The sequence below is a fragment of the Camelina sativa genome, chromosome 9, assembly GCF_030686135.1.
Source record: "Camelina sativa cultivar CO46 ecotype springtype chromosome 9, ASM3068613v1".
NCBI lineage: Eukaryota > Viridiplantae > Streptophyta > Magnoliopsida > Brassicales > Brassicaceae > Camelina > Camelina sativa.
Window position 1 is genome coordinate 39,058,345 of NC_141888.1, and position 20,598 is coordinate 39,078,942.

General features: G+C 35.3%; 6 protein-coding genes across 10 annotated transcripts; 2 read left to right on the plus strand and 4 right to left on the minus strand.

Annotated features, from left to right (window-relative positions):
- Positions 1-31: 31 nt before the first annotated feature.
- LOC104713842 (uncharacterized) lies at positions 32-2,122 on the minus strand. The gene is made up of 4 exons (XM_087464755.1): positions 1,877-2,122; positions 1,315-1,697; positions 1,076-1,210; positions 32-945 (listed from the first exon to the last, which is right to left on the minus strand). Exons 1-4 carry the CDS (start codon positions 1,992-1,994, stop codon positions 214-216), a joined length of 1,368 nt encoding a protein of 455 aa, XP_087320881.1. The 5' UTR covers positions 1,995-2,122; the 3' UTR covers positions 32-213.
- Positions 2,123-3,651: 1,529 nt separating this feature from the next.
- LOC104713843 (PMP3 family protein At2g24040) lies at positions 3,652-4,798 on the plus strand. Its single transcript, XM_010431055.3, has 2 exons — positions 3,652-3,824; positions 4,479-4,798. Exons 1-2 carry the CDS (start codon positions 3,735-3,737, stop codon positions 4,614-4,616), a joined length of 228 nt encoding a protein of 75 aa, XP_010429357.1. The 5' UTR covers positions 3,652-3,734; the 3' UTR covers positions 4,617-4,798.
- Positions 4,799-4,965: 167 nt separating this feature from the next.
- On the minus strand, positions 4,966-6,563 carry LOC104715923 (putative F-box/LRR-repeat protein At3g18150). The gene is given in 3 exon segments (XM_010433286.3): positions 4,966-5,337; positions 5,450-5,542; positions 5,545-6,563. Coding segments are annotated over 3 exon segments (1,242 nt in total). The 5' UTR covers positions 6,364-6,563; the 3' UTR covers positions 4,966-5,007.
- A 1,186-nt stretch (positions 6,564-7,749) lies between these two features.
- LOC104713844 (eukaryotic translation initiation factor) lies at positions 7,750-11,352 on the minus strand. Its single transcript, XM_010431056.3, has 9 exons — positions 10,979-11,352; positions 10,650-10,709; positions 10,452-10,556; positions 10,229-10,360; positions 10,035-10,132; positions 9,850-9,937; positions 9,406-9,756; positions 9,062-9,304; positions 7,750-8,971 (listed from the first exon to the last, which is right to left on the minus strand). Exons 1-9 carry the CDS (start codon positions 11,126-11,128, stop codon positions 7,988-7,990), a joined length of 2,211 nt encoding a protein of 736 aa, XP_010429358.2. The 5' UTR covers positions 11,129-11,352; the 3' UTR covers positions 7,750-7,987.
- Positions 11,353-12,145: 793 nt separating this feature from the next.
- LOC104713846 (translation initiation factor IF3-2, chloroplastic) lies at positions 12,146-14,868 on the plus strand. 3 transcript variants are annotated; one of them, XM_010431060.3, is made up of 10 exons: positions 12,149-12,555; positions 12,645-12,684; positions 12,776-12,835; positions 13,144-13,196; positions 13,294-13,343; positions 13,435-13,468; positions 13,558-13,630; positions 13,722-13,814; positions 13,905-14,110; positions 14,543-14,868. In XM_010431060.3, exons 1-9 carry the CDS (start codon positions 12,263-12,265, stop codon positions 14,100-14,102), a joined length of 894 nt encoding a protein of 297 aa, XP_010429362.1. In that variant the 5' UTR covers positions 12,149-12,262; the 3' UTR covers positions 14,103-14,110; positions 14,543-14,868. The 3 variants fall into 3 exon arrangements, with proteins under 3 accessions (XP_087320884.1, XP_010429362.1, XP_087320883.1); XM_087464757.1 differs by having other exon boundaries at positions 14,549-14,868; XM_087464758.1 differs by lacking the exon at positions 14,543-14,868 and having other exon boundaries at positions 12,146-12,555; positions 12,755-12,835; positions 13,905-14,304.
- On the minus strand, positions 14,469-18,714 carry LOC104713845 (QWRF motif-containing protein 4). 3 transcript variants are annotated; one of them, XM_010431058.3, is made up of 7 exons: positions 18,477-18,711; positions 17,514-17,795; positions 15,537-16,919; positions 15,298-15,417; positions 15,098-15,214; positions 14,818-15,015; positions 14,469-14,741 (listed from the first exon to the last, which is right to left on the minus strand). In XM_010431058.3, exons 3-7 carry the CDS (start codon positions 16,842-16,844, stop codon positions 14,631-14,633), a joined length of 1,854 nt encoding a protein of 617 aa, XP_010429360.2. In that variant the 5' UTR covers positions 16,845-16,919; positions 17,514-17,795; positions 18,477-18,711; the 3' UTR covers positions 14,469-14,630. The 3 variants fall into 3 exon arrangements, with proteins under 3 accessions (XP_010429360.2, XP_010429359.2, XP_087320880.1); XM_010431057.3 differs by lacking the exon at positions 17,514-17,795 and having other exon boundaries at positions 18,477-18,714; XM_087464754.1 differs by lacking the exons at positions 17,514-17,795; positions 18,477-18,711 and having other exon boundaries at positions 15,537-17,374.
- Between the last annotated feature and the right edge of the window lie 1,884 nt (positions 18,715-20,598).

Genomic DNA, 20,598 nt, shown 5'->3' on the forward strand with positions numbered 1-20,598 from the left:
ATAGGCATGCTTTAGTAGTCAATGCCCATTATGACATGAAAGAAGACATATATCAATCAACTTGTACAGTTTACATGATAAGACAACCATTGTGGTCTAAAGACACTTATGCTTGTCACTAAACATTCCCAATCTTACTTGAAAACAAAAAAAGCTCATGATTCATGGCTCTGATTCCTCTCAGCCATTATGTGTTGTCATGACCTAACAAAGTTAACAATCTTCTGTGACTTGAGCAAGCAATGAATCTTTACCTTCTGTATCATCCATCGCTAGAGAAACTGATATGACTTGACCAAGCAATGAACCTTCACCTTCTGTATGATCCATTACTAGAGAAACTGATTCTTTCTCCCCTGGATCAGCAGCACTCACTGGGACTGTAATGGGTTTACGTTTCTCTTTCTCAACCAAAGCCAAGTGTTTCTTCCCAAGCCTATGATTCCTCATCGTCGTCTCAGAATTTGCATGAATATTACAAGTGCTGCACCAAATCGTTACCTTCTTTTTCTTCTCACCTTCTTCTGTCTTCTTTCCCGTTGTTTCAATTCCTGAAATGGCTTCTGATTGTGGCGCTGTACCGGAAGCAGGAGTTAAAGAGGTTGAAGCAGCCTCATTCTGTTGTGTAACAGCAGCCTCAGGTGCTTCACTCTGTTGTGAAACAGCAGCCTTATGCTTTTTACCAAACTCATGATCCCTCATGACTGTTTGACAAAAGGTTCCAACTTTACAAATGTCACACCAAAACTTAAAGCTTCTTCTTAGTTTGCTTTCTACTTGCTTTTTCGAAGAGACTATTTCTCCCGTTTCCACAGACATCGTCTTGGCTTCCAAGACTGCTGCTTCTTTTGCTTTGTGCCTTTTCCCTTTAACATGTTTGTTCAAACCAGTTTGATGATGAGTATCCTCTGCTTTACGCTTTTCTCCTACAGGATCAGCACTAGCCTGCAATAGTAATCAAAGAGAACACACATGAAACAAAAGACCAATGTGTGTGGATGGATAGAAACGATGAGATAACCACTTGTAGTAAATATAAGAACAACAAGAAAGAACAATCATTTAAAGCACTTACCAGTACAATCAACTTCTCTTTGTTAGACTCCAAAACTGATGTACCGGTAGCCTCAGGCATTTTCTGGAGTTGAGGCAAATGCATGGTACCAACACTATCGTCTTTACCCTTTCCTCCTATAGTGTCAGTCCTATTCTGCAAATAGAGTAATCAAAAGAGAACACATATGGAAACAAAGGCTGATTATAATCAATCCTTTCAAAATATAAGATGCTGCACTAACATAGTCCAGTACTTACCAACACAATCAACTTCTCTTTATTAGAATCCAAAACTGATGTTCCGGTAGTAGTAGCCTCATGCATTGGTTGGAGTGAAGGAAATTGCATCGTTGGTGATGTAACTAAACCGTTGTACAACATAGGACTGAACAAGCAGTTGTTCTGATTCTGATTTGAAAGCTTCCTTTGATTGATCCACATAGTTATCTTTTCTTCAAACGACATCCCAGTCTCAGCCACTCGTCTTTTCGCCATTTCTCTCTCGATAGACATCTCTTGTAAAACCTCGGCTATAAGCTCTCTCTTTCTGGCAGCTTCTGCGATAATGATCTCTTGACGGATTTGCTCCTTCTCAATCTCTCTTTGAATCGCTTCCCTAACTTGATCATCCTCACTTGATCCTAAAGAAGTTATATAATTCGAATTGTTACTGTTCATACACTCAACAAAATCAACATCTATATACAATCGCATGACCGGGAGATTCAAATCAAATCAAATCATAGTAATGTTCTCCGACGGGGATACAGGGGCGACAGAACAGTTACAAAACGAGAGATTGAATGAACAGTAACAACACCTGGGATGGATCGCGGCGGCGGGAAGAAAGAGGAGTTTGGTAACGGAGACTGAGATGGTGCAGTGTCTGTCGAAGGAGGTGGTCGATCAGTGTCGATGGCTCTGTATCTGAATTCCATTCACAATTTTCAAAATTTTGTGGGGGAGAGGGAGAGAGAGAGAGAAGCAGAGCAAAAGAGGGTTTTGTTTTGTTATCTCTTTTTTATGGTTTGGTTTGGTCGGGTCCCTTTTCTTATAGTAAAAGAGAACAGTTTTTTTTTCTTCTTCTTCTTTTGTAAACCTTGAGGGTAATTTTGTAAATAATTGTTAAGAGATTTTTTCCTACTAAGTTTAAGGAATTTAATTTTCAAGTCATGTTTTTCAATCTTTGGCAGATTCCTTAACTTTTATGAATGAGGTTTCTAAATAAATTCGTTTGTAATGTAATACTTAAGCCTAATAAAATTCCCTATAGATTAATTAATTTATTAGAGATTTCCTATTATGTTAGTTTAGGTGTGGATCGATTGATTTCATTCGTTTGTTGTTTGAGAGTTTTGTCGCTGACTTTTAGCCTTCATCTCGTTTCGTTGAGATAAATTTATACTAGTGGTTTCATTCATTATAGGCGGATTCATTTTTTTGTTGGTTGAGATTATCGCTCCCATCAGTTTTCTATCGGTTAAGACTCCCTCTATTTGTAGGTTTTCTATCGGTTGACGACATTGTTTGGCTTGATTAAGGACTTAACGTTTGCTTCTCTTGTTTCAGTTTTTTTTTTTTTTTAATGTTTGTTTATCTCGCCATTTAGAATCATAATTTTCCCTTGTTTTACTTTGTCGGCTTTCATTCTTTCGTAACAGATTACTTTTTCTTACAATTTTTGGTAAAGTTTTTGTGATTAGTAAAAATTGAAAGTTGTATGAGTTGTAATGCTTTGATTTTGTCACCAATCAAAGCCATTATATGTTGTGAGCTTTTAGTTTTTGGGAGTTACATAAATAATCTACTCGTAGTTGATAAATTAAGAATTGAATTTATATTCGTATACACTCTTTGGCGGACTTCTCTATATAAGATCAAATACCTTACTAGAGATTTGACTAGTGTGGTACTAGTTTATAATTTATTTCTATTCCGAAATTAGATTTTTATATATAAATTAAATTATATCATAATCCCTTTGAAATAGACAAAAAAAAAAAAAAATCTAATTTGAAAGGGATTATGACTCTCTGTAAATTAGATTTAACTTATATGATATATACACTGTTTTGGTTATTTCTAATTTACAGAGAGTCCTAATTCCTTTGAAATAACTAATTTTTTATCTCTTAATCTCATCAAACAATATAATTAGCTGCTAAAATAAAAATTTATTTTTAGTTTTCGTTCAATAACTATGTATTTCGTTCAATAACTATGTAGTATTGAAGTTTTGTATTTAAATTAAAATATTTTACAAACATAAGTGTATATATATATAATATATAATTGCTTTGTATTAATAAAATAGTTTCCACGTAAATTTTCTAATAATTTTTATAACTAATTAATACTAGTGTTTTTTCTTTTCTTTTTTTCCCAGGGGAAATCGAGAAAGAATAACGTGTACGTAGTCGTACAAAGCTTCCGTGAGTCAACCAATAAAATGACGCCAAGAATAATAAACGTTAACAACGAACCGTAGGATATAAAAAATCCCTCTAAATGAACGGTGAAGATCTCGCGTTTACACCTGTACCATAATTATTAGATTTGACGTTCGCTGTATGCAACGACTTAAAAAAAACCTATATTTGTGGTCTTTGTTTCGTGAAGCTTCTCTTTTCTTCTTCTTTTAAGTCATCAAATCTGATCTCATCTCTTGTGAATTAATAATGGCGAGTAGTTGCGAGCTTTGCTGCGAGATCATCATCGCCATCCTTCTTCCTCCTGTTGGAGTTTGTCTCAGGCATGGCTGCTGCACTGTAAGTTCCATTTCTCTCTCTCAAATTCATCAAAATTAGGAATTCAGATCTCTAATCCGCCGTAGCTTAATCTCTGAAATTTCTCTTCTTGTTGTTTCGGATATCGAATCACGATGGTTTAAAAATCGATTTGATTGCGGTTATAGATTGATTCGGAACCAATCTATAAGATGTTTGATTGGAGATGAATTACTGATATAAGTGTTTTAGATTTGAATAGAGTTTTAAAAATTTTAAATGTTATGTAGAATCTGTTTTATTAAATCAAGATTTTGTTAAACTCTGTTTGGGTTATTGGATTCAAACTTTTATAAATTCATTAAAAGTTTTGTGTTATTCAATTATTATGTTATTGGTTTATGATTTTAGACATTTTCTTTACAAAATAAAGTCATAGAAAGTATCACAAAAATACAGGATTGTTTGGAAGACTTTACTAAATATTAGAAAACTAATCAACAAAACTCTCTATCAATCTTTAACAATTTTTCACTTATTCAATTTTAATGATTTTTTTGAACTCTTCAAAAATCTTCATAAATTAGAATCCAATCTTTCTAAAAAAAAAAGCACTAATAAAGGGGCTAGAAAATAAAATATAGAAATTTTTTTTTATAACTTGTGATCTTTTTGTTTGTTTGTTTAATTTTGTAGGTTGAGTTCTTCATTTGTTTGGTACTAACTTGCTTAGGGTACCTACCGGGAATAATATACGCGATTTACGCTATTTTGTTCTTGCACCGGGATGAGTACTTTGATGAATACAGACGCCCAATCTACTATGTTGCTTGACCTTGTGATTCTGATTCATCCAATGAAGCTTCATTTAAATTTAGTTGATGATCTAAAGTATATTTTACAGCTACATGATTTTCATATTATTATTTTTTGACATCTACAAATTTCCATTTATCATGAAATAGGAAAATGTTATAACTTATAAGAATCAAAACACGTTGATTTTTGGTTAAAAATTGAGTGAACCAGCCTCAACCATAAAAAAATCGCAAGTCCACCATACTATCATAATTCTCACTCTTTTTTTTTTTGTATCACATATGATTACTTTTATAACTTCTATGGAAAAATTACTTTTCTTCCTTTAAAGAAAACATTGTTTAAAAAAAAATCAAAATAAGTGATATCAGGTAATTTATATATAAAAAAAAAAAAACAGAATAGCCTACCGAAACCCTATGATTGCCCACTCGTCAGATGTTTTGGGCTTGGTTGAGAACACAATGGTTGAAACCCTATGATTTCCCCAATCGTTCTTGTGAGAAAGTGTGCGAACCAGCCTTTTAAAATCTCTTGCTTTAAGGTAACGGTCTTCCAAGTGTACGATCATTTTCTCTAATCTCTTTGTGTTTTCCAGCAAAAGTTCCATGAATGAAGCCAAGTGCTTTGACTCTACATCCCAACGGGACTTGTTCCGAAATATATCTTTTGACCGTTGCAAGCATTGATCCGGATTTGAGTCTAGCGAATCCAAGTGTCTATCAATATGCTTCCCCTGCTCAACGGCAAAAAAAAAACTTGGTTCTTAGATTATTCAAAATTTCAAACTCAACAATAGTTTAAAATGGTCAAGAAGATTAAAAAAGGTTTATGGTAAATAAACGTACCAGCATTGTTTCGCAAGTTCTTGTGTGTATTGTTAGCTTCTTTAGATCAGGTGAGTTTTGTAACACTCGTTTTACAGCAGGAGGAATAACAAACTGGAACATCGGAAAAGGATCACCACGAAGCTCCGCAAAGATGAGACATCAACTAAAGTACATGGAAACTGAGAGTTTCTCAATATGAGACGATGGATATGTGGTGCCACAATTTGCATTGGATCTGGACCAGACAAGTTGCGGACAACATGTAATGTTCTCAGACGCAGCCATTTGCTGAGATCAAGAACCCTCAGTTCATCACAGAGATGCAATGTTAAGCTTTCGAGGACAGGACAACCAGATAGAAACTTAGCCAGGGATTCATCAGAGAGACTACAACAACGCAATGACAGCTTCTTCAAAGATATCCAAGACACAGAGCGTATAGGGATCATATTAGCATAATAGAACTCAAAGGTGAGTTGCTTGACAGAGGTATTGATGTAAAAGAATTCAGGAATATCATACTTGTCAAGCAAGTTTGCTACGATTTTCAGGGACATATTCTCCACGTTGCGGGACATGGCCAACTCGATCCAACTGTTAAGTTGTGGAATATGGTGGATCTCGCGGGCTCGGATGTTCAAATCCATCATCTTGGGAGCTGTATAACGATCTTGGGTTTTGTAATACAAAGCAGCGTTAAGTGTGCTACCATTAATGAAGGAGAGTGAAGGTGTGTCGCACCAGACATACCTCCATCGCCTGGACAAGAGGCAAGTTGTGATGGCTAGTTTGGTCGGAATAAAGCAGAGAATATGTTGAAGGATCACATCGGGTAGAGAGCTGATTAAGTCTACTTCTCCTTTGATTTTGCAACGGCGATCGTATCGGCAACTAGGGACTCTTACACCGGCGGTGAGGTTGTCCTCCGCCATCTTTAATTTATCAAAAGCTAATTTGCAATTTTTTTAGGGTTTTGTTTTTATTTGTTTAGAACTTTAGATTTAAATTAAAATCCAAATAAACCAGAAATAATTAGCTTTTTGTCCAATAAAATAAAAATAAACCAGAAACCTATAAGGCTATAATAAACCAGAAAATCCAACTAAATAAAATCAAACCAAAAACATAAAAAAAAAAATCTGATCGATAAGTTTCTAAATCAAAAATCTGCTGCGAAACCATATATATTTTGTTGGTACTAAGAACAATAAGTAATTTGCACAAGTTTTTTTTTTTTTTTTTTTTTGCGATTAGAGACTAACAATTTTACGTTGCAACGGCATATGAACATAGATTAAGAATGCAAGGCTTTGTCAATTACACAATACAAACCACAAGATTAGGACAAGATAAAATTAGATAACACTTTTACTCACTTTGAAATTATTATAACATGCTTTTGCAACCAACCAAATATAATATAGTATTTAGAACGAGAAGAAAATCAATAGCACATAACTAAGAAGAGCAGTTCCAAAACTACATAAGCTCAACAGAGGAGAAGATCGACGGTTGGATGATGATGGGATGAATATAGGAATAATCCCTTTTCTTTTAACGAAAATGTGAAGATTGTTGTCGTTTCCAGCGCCGTGTTCCACAAGTTTCCTATCATCATTGTGATCTGATAGAATAGGATGTGATTGGATGGTTAATAGGAAGATGATCAAGAAACAATAAACAAGTACGGAAGATCTCATTTGCATTTTTGAACTTGTACCTAATTCAAAAAGATTTTTGAATCTGTTTTCTGAAAAAGAATAAGTTTATGAAAAAATGTATACTTGTGTCAACGAGTGATGCCGTGATGGGGCTTTATAATCCCATCAGTGGTAGGTACTTCTTTGTTAAAACATAGATAATACAACTCAATTACAGATAAGATTTTAGTAATTCGAGTTGTGAGTGGCATGTCATAATTTTTAAGGTTGACTCGAGAATATTAGTTTTGTATATGGGTAATGGTACTACCATTATACAAGTATATCTGAGCTCTGTTTCAACGATGATTAAAAATTAATCAAGGTCTGCATCTCAGATTTAATAGAGTATTAACGTCAACGATTAATATTTATATTAAGTTGTTGTACCTTTAAGAACCTTTCTAATATACTAATTGAGCTGCCAATTCTCTTGTAGTTTTGTTGAATGCGAATAGATTTACGAACGATATACTTGTCTAATACATGCAAAGTTACTAAGTTATACATCCTCAAAGCTTTTACAGTTCGAAAGTGTTATGATCTACAAATTCTAGTCAATGTTGGTGGTACTGTTATAGCTAATGGTGTTAAACCATCTAAAAGCAGAAAGTGATATTGTAGAGAATTTGATAAGCTTTTTTAGCAATAAAATAACAAATGTAACTTTCTTTTTTTTCTCACCCTGAAATGTTTCAAAACTCAAGATGAACGAAAAAAACACGAGAGGTAAACAAAGCTGAACCAAATCGTCCAAGTATATGATATTAACTCAAAACCTTTATAAAGAAAAATTGATTCAGACTACTCTCCAAGTAAAAGTTTTAAGAACTTCTTCGCTTGCGATTCGAATAGACTATCCTGATGGACTCTCGCTAGCCTCGCTAATACACTTTGAAGCCGCCTCAAGCACGATAGTTCTGAACCACTCATCTTCCATCTTCTTCAGAACCTCTCCTACAAAGTCGAATTCCAAGGCTTTAGCTGAGACCAACTCCCCTAAGATCTCTCCAAAGCTCTTTGGTGCTTTTGGCAGATCGATTCCAATGTCATCCAACATTGAACCGTAGAGCATACAACCCGCCCCTAAGTCTTCACATGTTAGCACATTCTTGGAGATGAGATGTTTCAAGAGTTTGGCAATTGGTTCAACCAACGGAGGGTTTTTCTCTAGACCGAGTGAGATGGCTTCCTTGACTAGCTCCGGGTGGTAAGATGGAGATTTCAGTTCCTCAACACATTGCAATGCCTCACCCAATAAACGAACACTGAAATATTCTTCAAGAAGCGACTTGGTTTTTCTTTCGAGCTCTCCTGCGTTCAGGCTATTAGCCAGAGGAGCCGCCTGTGGCTGAGGCTGTGGCTGAGCTTGAGACCGTGGTAACGGCTTCTCAACAGTTGGAATGGGTTTAGAGGCTTGAGGAGCTGAGCTAGAACCGTTACCTTGCAAAAGAGCACTTGGTCTACCACCACCATTAAGGAGGCCTCCACTGCCCTGAGGAAGAAGCCTTGAGTTGACTGAGAACGACTTGTTGATAGCAGGAGGAGGCTGAACACGCGGCTGCTGCACTGTTTGTCTATTCCCTCTGGGCATGGATCTGGTCCGTTGTATTTCCCAGCCGCCTTCATCAATAGGCATCTTCATAGCACCAGGCATGCCAGGCATCATTCCTCCAGTACCAGGACGGCCAAAGATGCTTCCAGAGCCAATACTGTCCGCTGCACCAGAAGCCGCAGCACGGTTGTTGTTGTTGTTTCTCATACTTGCCATTGCACCCGGACGCAACCCAAGATTTCTCTCTGCCTCAGAATGGATTTCAGTGATCTTCTTTGCTTTCACCTGCACAGTAAACAACACGTAAGCACAACTCTGAGAGAACTAAAGACTGATGGTTATTAAAGGTTTGAGATGGAATGATAAAAATCTTACCTCCTCACGCCTCGGTACCCATTTGTTACGTCGAAGATCAATAACGTTTTGGACCATAAATTTAAGACGAAGCTCTAGTAGAGGATGCATTGCTAGATCCTTCAGCCTGCCAAAGTACGTATCGTTTATACCTCGAGATCGTGGATTCTCTTCAAGTTGCTTCCCAATGGTTACAAAAAATTGGCAAAGAGCTTCAACATCTCCCTCAGCTGGGCAAGCTTTACTGTCTTCTCCTAAAAGCTCCTGTGTTACAAAAATTTCAAGTTCAATGAGCTCTCTACAAGGCTACAATATAAGAATATGCGGAATGTAAATAAACAAGAAACATAGGTCATAATACATACTTGGACAATGTGATGAGTTATCTTATCAGGCACCATCTTTTGCTTTAGAAGTTCTCCAATAAGACGAATATTTCCAAGTGTCCTGAGCTTCACCATTCTCTCCTTATCCATTCTTTCCATTTCTTGGTCTGGATTGGTCATCTTTCTGATTTCTTCCTTCAGTGCGGTGGCACCCTCAAACGCCTCTTGGCAGTTATTTAAAAGGAGTCTTTTAAAAGTCACTTCTTTGCCACCAGGTTCCTCAGGTGGAAACGAAGGAAGCTTTCCGTTAATATCAAAACACAAACGAGCGTACATCTCGCAGAACGTAGGCTGCAGTATAGCATTCTCAAAAATCAGCTGTATCACTCCCTGCAAATCAAAAGGTAAAGAGCAAATCAATACCATGAAGAGAAACAGAGAATCACAACAGCAGAAAAAATCAGGAATTAAAAAAAAACAAACCTTTAGGATATCAGCAGAAGTGATGCCAGCATCAATCAATTGACCTTTAAGAAGCTCGTACTTCTCCGGGGTAAGCTTGTTCAGAATACTGCAGAGAAATCATAATCAGTCAGAATATATATACACCACAATTAACTTCAAGGACAAAAGCTGAAAACACTAATATTAGTTTGTTGACAATATACCCTTTGACGTTTTTGAGGACTCGGTCTTTATCTGAAAGAGCTCCTCTTTTAGCTGACCATGGGACTTCTGCTTTAACCAGCACAGGGGCAGGACCAGACTGTTTTCACAAGATGATCATCACCGTTAGCAAGAAGAGAAAACTAGTAAAAACAGCATGCCAACAACAAGTAACAAGTGACGGAAAAAAACTTACCCATTGAGATGTATTTTTAGCTTCGCGAGAGTCGTCTCTTACCCATTCTTTACCAGAGGTTGGAACCGGCGCACGAGTATGCCAGTCACGGGTATCAGGCTGGGAATAACGATTCTGTGTCTGGTTTGTTGGCTGAAAAGAACCAAAAACAAGAATGTGATTAAGAAAAACAAAAAGGTCTGCAAAGAATTACAAAAGAGAGAAAGATCAAACAAACACTCACTTTACTCTCGGCTGCACGATTCCCCCAACTCTGATCTTCGCCAAAAAGCTCAACTGCGATTTCCTTACAGCGTCTTAGGATATCATCAGAGACTTGAACCGACTCCTATTAAAGAAAACATAACGATGAGTGATTTGTTTCACAAGGAACAGAAACACAAAGCCAAGTTAACATATGAAATAGGGTTAAATTCACTACCTGTTTGACCTGAAGCAACTGCTCTCGGCTAAACTTCACACGTTCACCAGAATTTTCTCTCTACGAAAAAACAAAACAAAAAATTTCAATTACACAACATAAAGTATCAATCTTTGTCCCACATTCAAATTTCAACAATCGTAAAGAAAAAAAACCCAAAAAGATCCAAACTTTTTTTCATAATTCGATTCATAATCACGGAAACGAATCAAACCCTACAATTTATACAGCTTGTTCAAACTCAAATTCGCGGAAAAAAAAAACAAACCCATGAAATCAAATCAAGGAGAAGAAAAAAAAACAGAGGATTATGATTAGGTGAATTTTACCTTGACGGGAATAAGGGTTTCACCGGTACCACCGCCATTGGTAAGATCAAAGGAAGAAGAGGAGCTAAAGCGAGGAACGAAAAGCCTCTTTCCACCGCCGCCACCGCCGGGTCTCAAGCTCAAAATCGATGATTCACCTTGTTGTTGCATTACTCTGTTTTTTCTCTGTTCGCGATTAGGAAGATTCAATAAAAATATAAAATAAAAAAGTGATTTTTTTTCTTTTTTGCAGATAGATAGATAGAGGAGAGAGCTATATAGTGTTTATATATGTGTATTGACGGTAGAGAAAGATTAAAGAATCACTCCTTTTCCTTTTTGTTTTTGGAAGCTGTGTGTTCTATATTTTTTTTTTTTGCCCTAATTTCCTCTTCTTTTTTTTTTGTTCTTTTCCTTTATATTTCTCACGTGTGAAATTATATTGTTAATTACAAGAATATCCTCTATTTTTTCATTCCCAAACAAAATAGGAAAAAAATAAAAATTTGATGGAAAAATCTCTGACCAAAAGAAAAAAAAAAAGTTGAAGGAAAGTTTTGTAAGATATAAAAACTTAAGAGTTAAGATTGATGAATTTATTGCATTTTTATCAAAATATAAATCTACTAATACTAAAAGTGTATTTGGCATGGGTCTGCATGAGTAAAAACTGTAAAAGTCAATTAATACTCAAAGATTATCTCTAGCTATTAAAAGTTTTTTCTTTTTTTTTTTTGTTTGGTAAAAGCTATTGAAAGTTTGAACATTTAGCTTATATATGTTTGTGAATTTATATGTACTTCTACACAAATATACATCTATATAATTAATTATAATAATAATTGATTTATGACATTATAATTTAGAAAATATTTTACTGAGAAGTCATAATAACCATGAATTCTTTTGCAAAGAATAATTAACTTTTGTTCTTCTCCCTTTTAGAACAGGAATATCATATTCCTGAAAAATAAAAAGGTCAAAATTGGTGAGAGGACAAAACTGGAATTTAATAGATGAAATTATCAATTAATGTGACACAAGACAGAAGTCACACAATTAAACTCTTTTAATCCTGTCGTACTAAGGATTAAGGAACAATGACATTAATATTGAGCCCTTTCTTTTAAATTGGTCCAGTAAAAGCCCATTAATAAAACACCGTCGTTTCGTTTCCAACACTAACTTGTTAAACGACGTAGTACAATCTCATGGCTTTTTTTTTTGTTTGGCTTCTGGTTCTGGATAAGAGCTTCGTGCAGCTGCGAAGGTTTTGAAACCTTCTGGAAGTGAAGAAGAAGCGCCATGGTTGGGATTACCAGCACCGTCGGATTCAACGCCGTTTTCTCCGGAATCACCAAAACTTTGTCGTCGCATTCACTATTCTCCGTCGATTCCAAGCTCTGTGGTCTTCGTCTCTCCAAAACCGAACTGTCTTTCGCTAATCTCACTCCTTCTCCTCGCCGTGGCTTCACCGTCACTTGCCGCTTCGGAGGTGGTGGTGGTGGTGGAGGAGGTTATCGTTTCTCTGGAGACTCGAGGCGAGGTAGACCGAAAGAAGCAGAAGTTGATGAAGCGCTTGATATCGCCTCAATTAGGTACTAAGAAGGTTTCATTAGCCTAATTGTGATTTTGAAATTTTTCTTGATGATTCGAACTTTGATGGTATTGTTGTGTGTTTGAGTAGGTCAGCTACTGTTAGGCTTATCGATGAAAAACAGAACATGGTAAATGTGACTTCAATCTCTTGAAATCAGCTTTTGATTCTGTAAAATTAATAGACTCATAAAGGTCCAGTTTTGTTTTTGCTCTCTGTAGCTTGGTTTAGTATCTAAAGACGAAGCTGTTCGAATGGCTGATGATGCTGAGCTTGATCTGGTATGTGTTTCCACTGAAATGTTGCTATTATGGTATATGCAATGTTTTTGCTATGATATGAGTCTGAAAGATGAATCAGAACTCGAGTTGATGCCTGAATATGCGAATAGTCAGTGAAATTGAGCTAGTAAAAGGAAGATTGAACTAGAAGCAAAGCAAATAACAGAAGAATAGGGTTTACATTGGTATATATAGAACTCTCTTGTAGTACTAAGCAAACCAGAACTTAACAAATTAATTTAGCTACACCGAGTCTCTAGTGTAACTAAGCCAACCAACTCAAATTGATAGATTGTGTTTGTTTTCAGGTGATATTATCACCTGATGCAGATCCTCCAGTTGTTAAAATGATGGACTACAGGTGAGTTTCTAAATATGTGTTGAAATTGTCTCCTTGTAGAGATATACCAAGCTGTGCTGTATTACCGGTGATGATGCTTTTTGTTTTGCTTTATCAGTAAATACAGATACGAACAGCAGAAGAAGAAGAAAGATCAGCAAAAGAAAAGTATTGACTGTTCTTCTCCCTCTTAGTTTTAGAGTTGGAAATGAGATGTTTATCAGCTTATGTGTTTTTTTCTTGTGTTTCTTCATATCAGCCACTCGCATGGACTTAAAGGAGCTTAAAATGGGGTAAAGGCTTTCGTTTTTTGTTTGTGATGTTGCAAATGAAGTTTTAAGAACTGAATCTTCTCAAAGGTTACCACTTTTTTTTCCGACAGTTATAACATTGATCAGCATGATTATTCTGTTCGTCTAAGAGCTGCCCAAAAGTTCTTGCAAGATGGTGACAAGGTTTGTTCCCATAATCTTCATAAGCTGCGACTGCGAGAGTTCTGTCTAAGCTGAATGTATTTTGTTAATGTACTACTTGTAATGCACACAGGTTAAGGTTATTGTGAGCATGAAAGGACGAGAAAACGAGTTCAGAAATATCGCTATTGAACTCCTCAGACGTTTTCAAACCGAAATAGGGGAGGTAACATGTTCGTTCTCCTCTTGTTATTTATCAATGTGAACTGTCTGTGAATTGATTGGTGAGTCACTGAAACTTGTCCCGGATCTGTAGCTTGCGACTGAAGAGAGCAAAAACTTCAGGGATAGAAACTTGTTCATTATCTTGGTACCAAACAAGGAGATGATTCGGAAACCACAAGAACCAGCCTCAAGAAAGAAGAAAAAACAACCGGAAGGCGAAGTTTCGGCTGCAGAAATAACGGTTGCAGAAGTAACGGCTGAGCCTCTACAGATCGAATCTGAAGTTTAAATCTTTTGGTAAGGATTCTGAGAGCTAAAGTAAAGTTTTGTATATTTACTTTTCTACCATGTCTCAAGAGAGTCAAGAGCTGTATAACAGATAGAATTAGTCCTATTTGAATGATGTTCTTCGTTTGTAGATCATTTCTCTAATCATTTTTGTATAACTTTCATCGTAGTTGATTCATACAGAAGTGTACTTGTTTAACCAAGCTTATAACTTAATTGCTTACATGACAGAAACTACATAAAGTCTGTTCAAATAATAATATTCAATTTACTATTTTGTGTGAAAATGTAATTTATTTGAGTACTAAACTAACAGAGATTATATATTTGGTTAAGAAGAAAACCTAAAACTGAGGTTACATGTGAATATTTAAATTGCATTTTCTTCATTGATTATTCTTTAAACCCTCTCTAACCTTCTTCACATCTTTTTCCTACAAGTAAAAGACAAAATGGAAAAAGATGATGGCAGAAGAAAATGCAGGCCAAAAAGAGCGATTTACAAGTCATTCTTTGAAGTGTGATGTTGTTACGGCCATGGAAACTTGCTTAATGGCAATGATGGAGACTCTGCATCATCTCTTACTTCTTCTTCTTGCTTCTTTTGTATCAGATGGGTCTTGAGGCTACTCTCTTCTATCTGTTTCACACAAAGAAAAACTCGGTTTAACGCGTTGAAAACCATAGATTCTTGGATTTGTATTTTGATTTGTTACCTCCATGACTGCGGTTGATGCCAAGAGATCTTCACATTTGTCAAGCAAAAAGTTCTCTTTTGCTACTGTAACAGCAAGATCGGAAATAACCTTATTCATCTCCTCTGTTTGCGAGTGTAAAGACCAGATGGATGATCCCATACTCTGCATAACATCAAGAGCTGAGGACATAGCCAACTTTAGAGATCTAAGGTCCGCCTGTGATCACAAGAGCTTTGCGAAATCATTACTCGATTCTTGGTCTTTTCGATCACTGTGTGAAGAAGTAAGAAACCAATACCTTTGTTCCTCCTGCCAGTGGAAGCCTGAGAGTATTTGCTTCCAAATCTCCAATGGCACCAGCTAAAGAACTAATGTGTTCTCTCTCAAGTGTTGCCCAATCTTCAAGGCAAACCATCTGCACAAATACTTACATGAATGCCTTTAGATCATGAGGATGATACTCTGATGAACACAAGTGGAAGTGAAGACATATTTTACCTGATCATTTAAGATGGATTCTAGCTTCATTTCTAGCTTCAGCTGTTGGAGGTAAATTCTTTGGTTCGTCACATGATCTCGTAGGTCTGAAGTTGCATGCCAGACATTGTATAGTGTTTCCTGTAACCTCAAGATTGTTAAAAACAGAGGAATGTACACTTGTATAATGTCACTCTAACTATAGACTTGGAATTTGAAGCTTAAAATTGATACAATGTGTCAAGTTTGTGTATTGGTACCTCAGCAATTAAGCTTTGAATATAGCTTACTCCCTCAGCTCGAGCATTTGCAAACCGCCACTGCGTATATCTATTATAGAGTAACCGAAGCTGATGAACATCTTCTATGTAAGTTGCCTTTTTACCTTTCTTGACATCCGCAATGAAGCTGAGTACCGAGGTTGTGTTGCTACTGGATTGTGCGGTTTGTCTTATCCGGGATGGACTTACACCTCTCGGTGGAGGTGTAGAAGATCTCACACAGGAGAAATTTCCCGCTCTTGAAGGACTTAATCCTCTCAAGGGACTCACTCCTCTTGAAGGACTCAAGCCTCGAGAATTAGATGACGATGATGAAAATGAGGATCTGCTCGGTGAAGCAGTGCGTGAACCAGGAGCAGACAATGGGTGCAACCTAGCTAAGGTTGTTCTATCTAATGAACTTGCAGACAAAAGCTTTAGAGACTCACAACTACTACTATCTTCTGAGGTTGTTGGAGACAAAATCTCTTGTCCACCATTTTCATAACAGGACAACAACCTTGTTGTGTCACTAGAAGACTTTAGCAATGGTTTAGAGATTTTATTAGACAAAGGCAATGACATTCTCCTGATAGCTTTATCGTCAAGATCCAAGCTTCTGTTCATAGGATTTGATGATGTAATCCTCCCACTAATTCGACTAGGCCATCGATGTTGTTCTATTATCTTACTAAGAGAACCATCCACAGGTTTTGAATTCTCTGACTGTCCAGCAGACACATTCTTACCCCTCAGTGGACTTCTTTTTCTCTCAGGCGTATGTTTCCTCAACACAGATGTTGTCTCACTCTGCTGCTTATGAGCTATATTCGAAGAAGACGGTCTCAATGTCCGATCACTCGAAGAAGTAACAAGCGGTTTCTCCTTCTTACTAACAGGAACTGAGACTGAATCAGACTGAAAAGAAACACTAAGGCTTCTCATAGTAGAAGGCCATAAGCTTTCAGGTAAACGACCAGTAGGTAGCTTCCTAGAAGAAACCTGTAAATCTATAGATACATCACTAACCGGTGTGGAAGGGCTACGTTTCCTTTCCGCTGAAACAGCTCTTTTCGATAAAGATTGAGAGGTTGAAGAAGGCACAGTCCTCGTGACATTAGGCGAAGGACATCTCCTAGTTTTAGTAGGAGTCGGTGATCTGTATCTTGAACTAACCTCCATTGTTCTAGCACGGCGCGTGACAGAAACTACATTGTTCTTCTCAGCTGGAACAAGAGGCGGTCTTGTAGTATCCGATTGCTGCTGCTTCGCCATTGCTGTTTTCTTGGAACCATATACCACTTCCATTCAAGCTAGCATAAACCAACTTGCATTGATTGGATTTATAAGCTAATGCCTCTCATTGTAGACACTTCTTTTATTCTGCCAAAAAGTAAGATACCTTACAGATGAGCAAGATGGAGCAAAAGCAGAGAATATTTTTAGAGACAACCCAGATGATAAAAAGAAAGATAAAGATTAAATCTTTACAACAGAGACACAGATCAAGAAACCTTTAAAGACTACCCAAATTCTAAGAAAGAGAAAAAAGAAAGGTGAGATCTTAAGCCAAAACAGATCAAGACATGAAGATTGAAAAAAAGACAATCCTTGGTCCTTGGGACAAAGCTGACCAGTTTCAAATCACCATAAAGCAAAGTTAGGTCCCAAAAGAAAAAGGGGACAACAAGAACAAGCTGAGACCTAGTAGTTAAAGAGATAAGAAAGTTGTGTCTAGCTAGCTAGGACTATAACAAAAGGTCTAGTACTAGTACTACTAGTATATAGAGTTTAATTGTGCTGCACTTTTACACAGTTTCTGAGATATTCTTGATTTCAATCAAAGACTTTATTTTTATAAAACCTTCTGAGCAAAAAAATACAAATCTTTTTCAGTGTCATTGTCACGGGTGTGCCATGGTCGGATGGGCTGGAAGAAAAAAATTTAATGGGAGATTTCACAATTCACAGACTCACCTTTCTTTCTTCTTCTTCTTCCACCACATCAAACAATCAAAATCTCAAAGTTAACAAAAAGAAGTTTCCTTTATTAGCTTTTTTTTATTAACAAGGAACAGTTTTGATTAGAATAATGCTGCTAATGAGTTATATAATTAACAATTAGCAAAAAAAAAATGGAGATTTTGCAGATTCATCTGTTTCCTATATGGGAAGAGACAAAGAGGACCACGTGTATGGAAGAATCAGTGTCTCTACTCCAAGTCCGGCAGGTGAAGCTCAAGTCAAATGGGGCTATCTCTAGAAAGATTGTATCAGAATCAAGGTCAAGCCAAATCCTCAGTCAGATAAAAATGGTGATATTTTTTTATTTTTTTGCAGTGACAAATGACAAATAATGCAGATGAAATTAGCAAAACAATCTGGTGATTAATATATAGTTTATGTTTTGACCATTTGAGAAAAGAAAAAAAAAACTTGAAATGTTTCTTGGGAAAATAAAGCTCGTGAAACAATAAAATTTGGGATTCGAAAGAAAAAAAAAAAAAGGGTTTTGTTTATAGTGAGAAATGAGAAGAATACAATTTGTTTTTTGTCTGAGAGTGAACCACGACTTGTGTCTCTTATAGAGCAGACAAGTTTTATCGATCAAAACTATTTTTGGAATTTATTAAGTAATTCTGCAAAGATCTTAAAACTTTTGTTCTTGGGGCTTTCTTCATTAAAAATCTCTATAAAACGCCAGAAACTGAAACAAGAATTAACATTGTCGCTCAATAAATTAGTTTTTGATACAAATTAATCAACAAAACATCAGTTTTAGTATTTGTCTCAGACTAAACGAACACTCAAGAAAAAAAAAAAATTAGGGGTTTCTAATTTTGATCAAAATCAAAATAGGGTTAACAGAAATAAACAAACGTACAAAAAAAAGCAAATCAATATGATAAATTCGAAGTTGGGAAACTCGAGATTTCTAACCTGGTGAAGAAGGCTTGATCCACAAGTAATTAAACCCCAGAATTGTTCTATCTTCGACAATTTTTTGTTTTTGTTTTTGAAGCTCGTGAAGACGCAAGAGAAACAGAGGAATTTTTGTTTTGAATTTTCTTTTTTTTCTTTCTTTCGGGTTACTGCTGCATTGTATTTGGATCGTTGACAAGACTTTGTTATATTCAAATTTTCAACTTATGTTTTATTAGTATTTATTTTGGGTAAACCACATAAAGAGAAAATGTTAGTTTTTATATAGTACAAATTAAATCCTCGACCCTACGAAACATCGTATGATGATAGTGATTGTCAGTTTGTCAAATGTTAATCTTTAAGTGATTACTTTTCCAAGTGTTGATTTATACAAGCAGTTTTTTTTTTCTTATAAAAAAAGGGAGATTAATATGGAAAAATGATAAGCAAAGCTGCAAAGGTATATCATTTTTTTAACAATTTTAATATTTAACATATTTTTTTGGTAAGAATTTTAAAATTTAACATACTAAAAATAGAATTTCGCTACTTTCTTTTGACCATTTCTAGTTTTTTTTTAATTTGTAGATTTTAAAAAGTGATCTTGCTATACATTTTGAACGTAATACATTAAAAAATAGTAATCTACTAATACTAGTTTTCAGTACCATCCAATGATAATTTGGTGAAAATTTATTCAGCTCATATACTAGTAAAACTAGTCCTCAGACTGATCCAGATATCCGGAATTTTTGAGTTTCATACCCATAATATTGCACATATTTTTTTAATAATATTTCCTCCATATTCATTTAAGTGTCATATTCAAGCTTTTAAATATAAACTAAGAAAAAATGTTGTTTAATAAATTTATCTATTGGTCCATACATTAAGTAAGAATTAAACTTGAATTTTTTTTAACAAAAATTTGGATTGAACTCTAAATCGACATTTGTTTTTATATAAGTATTTGATTAAATGTTGACAAAAAAAAGTATTTGACTAAATATTCTAATTTATGGAGGAAACAAATTGCAGAAATCTAGCATAGATTCATCATTCATGTATGTTTGAGATACTCAACAAATTTTTTTATTTTTTATTTAATGATCGTACAACTTTATAGTAGTTGATTATATACACATACACTGATAATTAGCAGTCTAAAAAACGTTTAACTTAATTATTTTCAATATATACAAACTAATTAGACCTACTGTATTTTGTCTTGAACAACATAGGATTCCACCACTGAAACAAAATTCTTGAATTCCTTTGTTAACAAAAAAGGTTTGTAATTTCTTTCTTGTTACTCTTCCTAAGTGGAGAAAAATTAATTCGTCTCCTTTACGGTTTAAATAATTTGCTTCTCTTACTTTTTCATCCCACTATTTTTACTCTATTATATCAGTCACCAAATCAAACCCACGGTTAAAAGTGTTTTTAAAGAAAATATGCAGAGGTAAATGAACAGCGATCATAACCTTATTTATTCATTTATGTTGATGTAGCCAAACATAAAAACGTATATCAATATGTATAGGGAAAGAGAACATATATAAGAAGAAAGATCAATAAGAATTGAGGTACAAGTGTAGAAATGGGAATTTCAGAAAATAAAACCAAAAACACTAATGACATACTCGTAACAAGCATTAATTACATTTACATGTACCAAACTCGTAAGTAAAACACGAGCTTACCTAACCGCACTATAACGAATTTGCATAAGAGTGATAATGACGCTATATAATGTAACGAAGTAATGTACACATATAGGATATAGCCAAACAACTAAGTAATGTATTCAGCCACAAAAAGACTAATGTATGATAATGATTGTTGTAAAAACAATGTGTATAAGAGAATAATTAATTTTGTCTAAAAATAAAATAAAAAAGAGAATACTTACTCATATTATTGAAAATATCACAAATTTAAAATGCCGAAAGTGAAAGATAAGTTAAATTACTCTACATTGTTTTTGGCGTTTGGTGTGGTTAAGTATATAAGCAAAGGAAAGACCAAATGATGAGCATTCATGTGCTTAGCATGATTATATTGTGACCACCATTTTATTGCATATGCCATGCTTCTCCTATGTTTCCATCCCTTTTCTCTTAAGTTATTGGATTTG

What these genes read in the sequence shown, in the direction of transcription:
- LOC104713845 (XM_010431057.3), bottom strand. Translation starts at nt 16,844, where the DNA reads ATGGAAGTGGTATATGGTTCCAAGAAAACAGCAATGGCGAAGCAGCAG. An exon ending in TTCAAAGCTTAATTGCTGAG is followed by an intron (nt 15,418 to 15,536) that starts GTACCAATACAC and finishes TTGAGGTTACAG; the next exon opens with GAAACACTATACAATGTCTG. An exon ending in AATCCATCTTAAATGATCAG is followed by an intron (nt 15,215 to 15,297) that starts GTAAAATATGTC and finishes GTATTTGTGCAG; the next exon opens with ATGGTTTGCCTTGAAGATTG.
- LOC104713846 (XM_010431060.3), top strand. Translation starts at nt 12,263, where the DNA reads ATGGTTGGGATTACCAGCACCGTCGGATTCAACGCCGTTTTCTCCGGA. An exon ending in TCGATGAAAAACAGAACATG is followed by an intron (nt 12,685 to 12,775) that starts GTAAATGTGACT and finishes TGCTCTCTGTAG; the next exon opens with CTTGGTTTAGTATCTAAAGA. An exon ending in TCTTGCAAGATGGTGACAAG is followed by an intron (nt 13,631 to 13,721) that starts GTTTGTTCCCAT and finishes TAATGCACACAG; the next exon opens with GTTAAGGTTATTGTGAGCAT.
- LOC104713842 (XM_087464755.1), bottom strand. Translation starts at nt 1,994, where the DNA reads ATGGAATTCAGATACAGAGCCATCGACACTGATCGACCACCTCCTTCG. An exon ending in GCCGCCGCGATCCATCCCAG is followed by an intron (nt 1,698 to 1,876) that starts GTGTTGTTACTG and finishes TAACTTCTTTAG; the next exon opens with GATCAAGTGAGGATGATCAA. An exon ending in AAGAGAAGTTGATTGTACTG is followed by an intron (nt 946 to 1,075) that starts GTAAGTGCTTTA and finishes TTACTATTGCAG; the next exon opens with GCTAGTGCTGATCCTGTAGG.
- LOC104713843 (XM_010431055.3), top strand. Translation starts at nt 3,735, where the DNA reads ATGGCGAGTAGTTGCGAGCTTTGCTGCGAGATCATCATCGCCATCCTT. An exon ending in TCAGGCATGGCTGCTGCACT is followed by an intron (nt 3,825 to 4,478) that starts GTAAGTTCCATT and finishes TTAATTTTGTAG; the next exon opens with GTTGAGTTCTTCATTTGTTT.
- LOC104713844 (XM_010431056.3), bottom strand. Translation starts at nt 11,128, where the DNA reads ATGCAACAACAAGGTGAATCATCGATTTTGAGCTTGAGACCCGGCGGT. An exon ending in AGTTGCTTCAGGTCAAACAG is followed by an intron (nt 10,557 to 10,649) that starts GTAGTGAATTTA and finishes TTTCTTTAATAG; the next exon opens with GAGTCGGTTCAAGTCTCTGA. An exon ending in ATCGTGCAGCCGAGAGTAAA is followed by an intron (nt 10,361 to 10,451) that starts GTGAGTGTTTGT and finishes GGTTCTTTTCAG; the next exon opens with CCAACAAACCAGACACAGAA.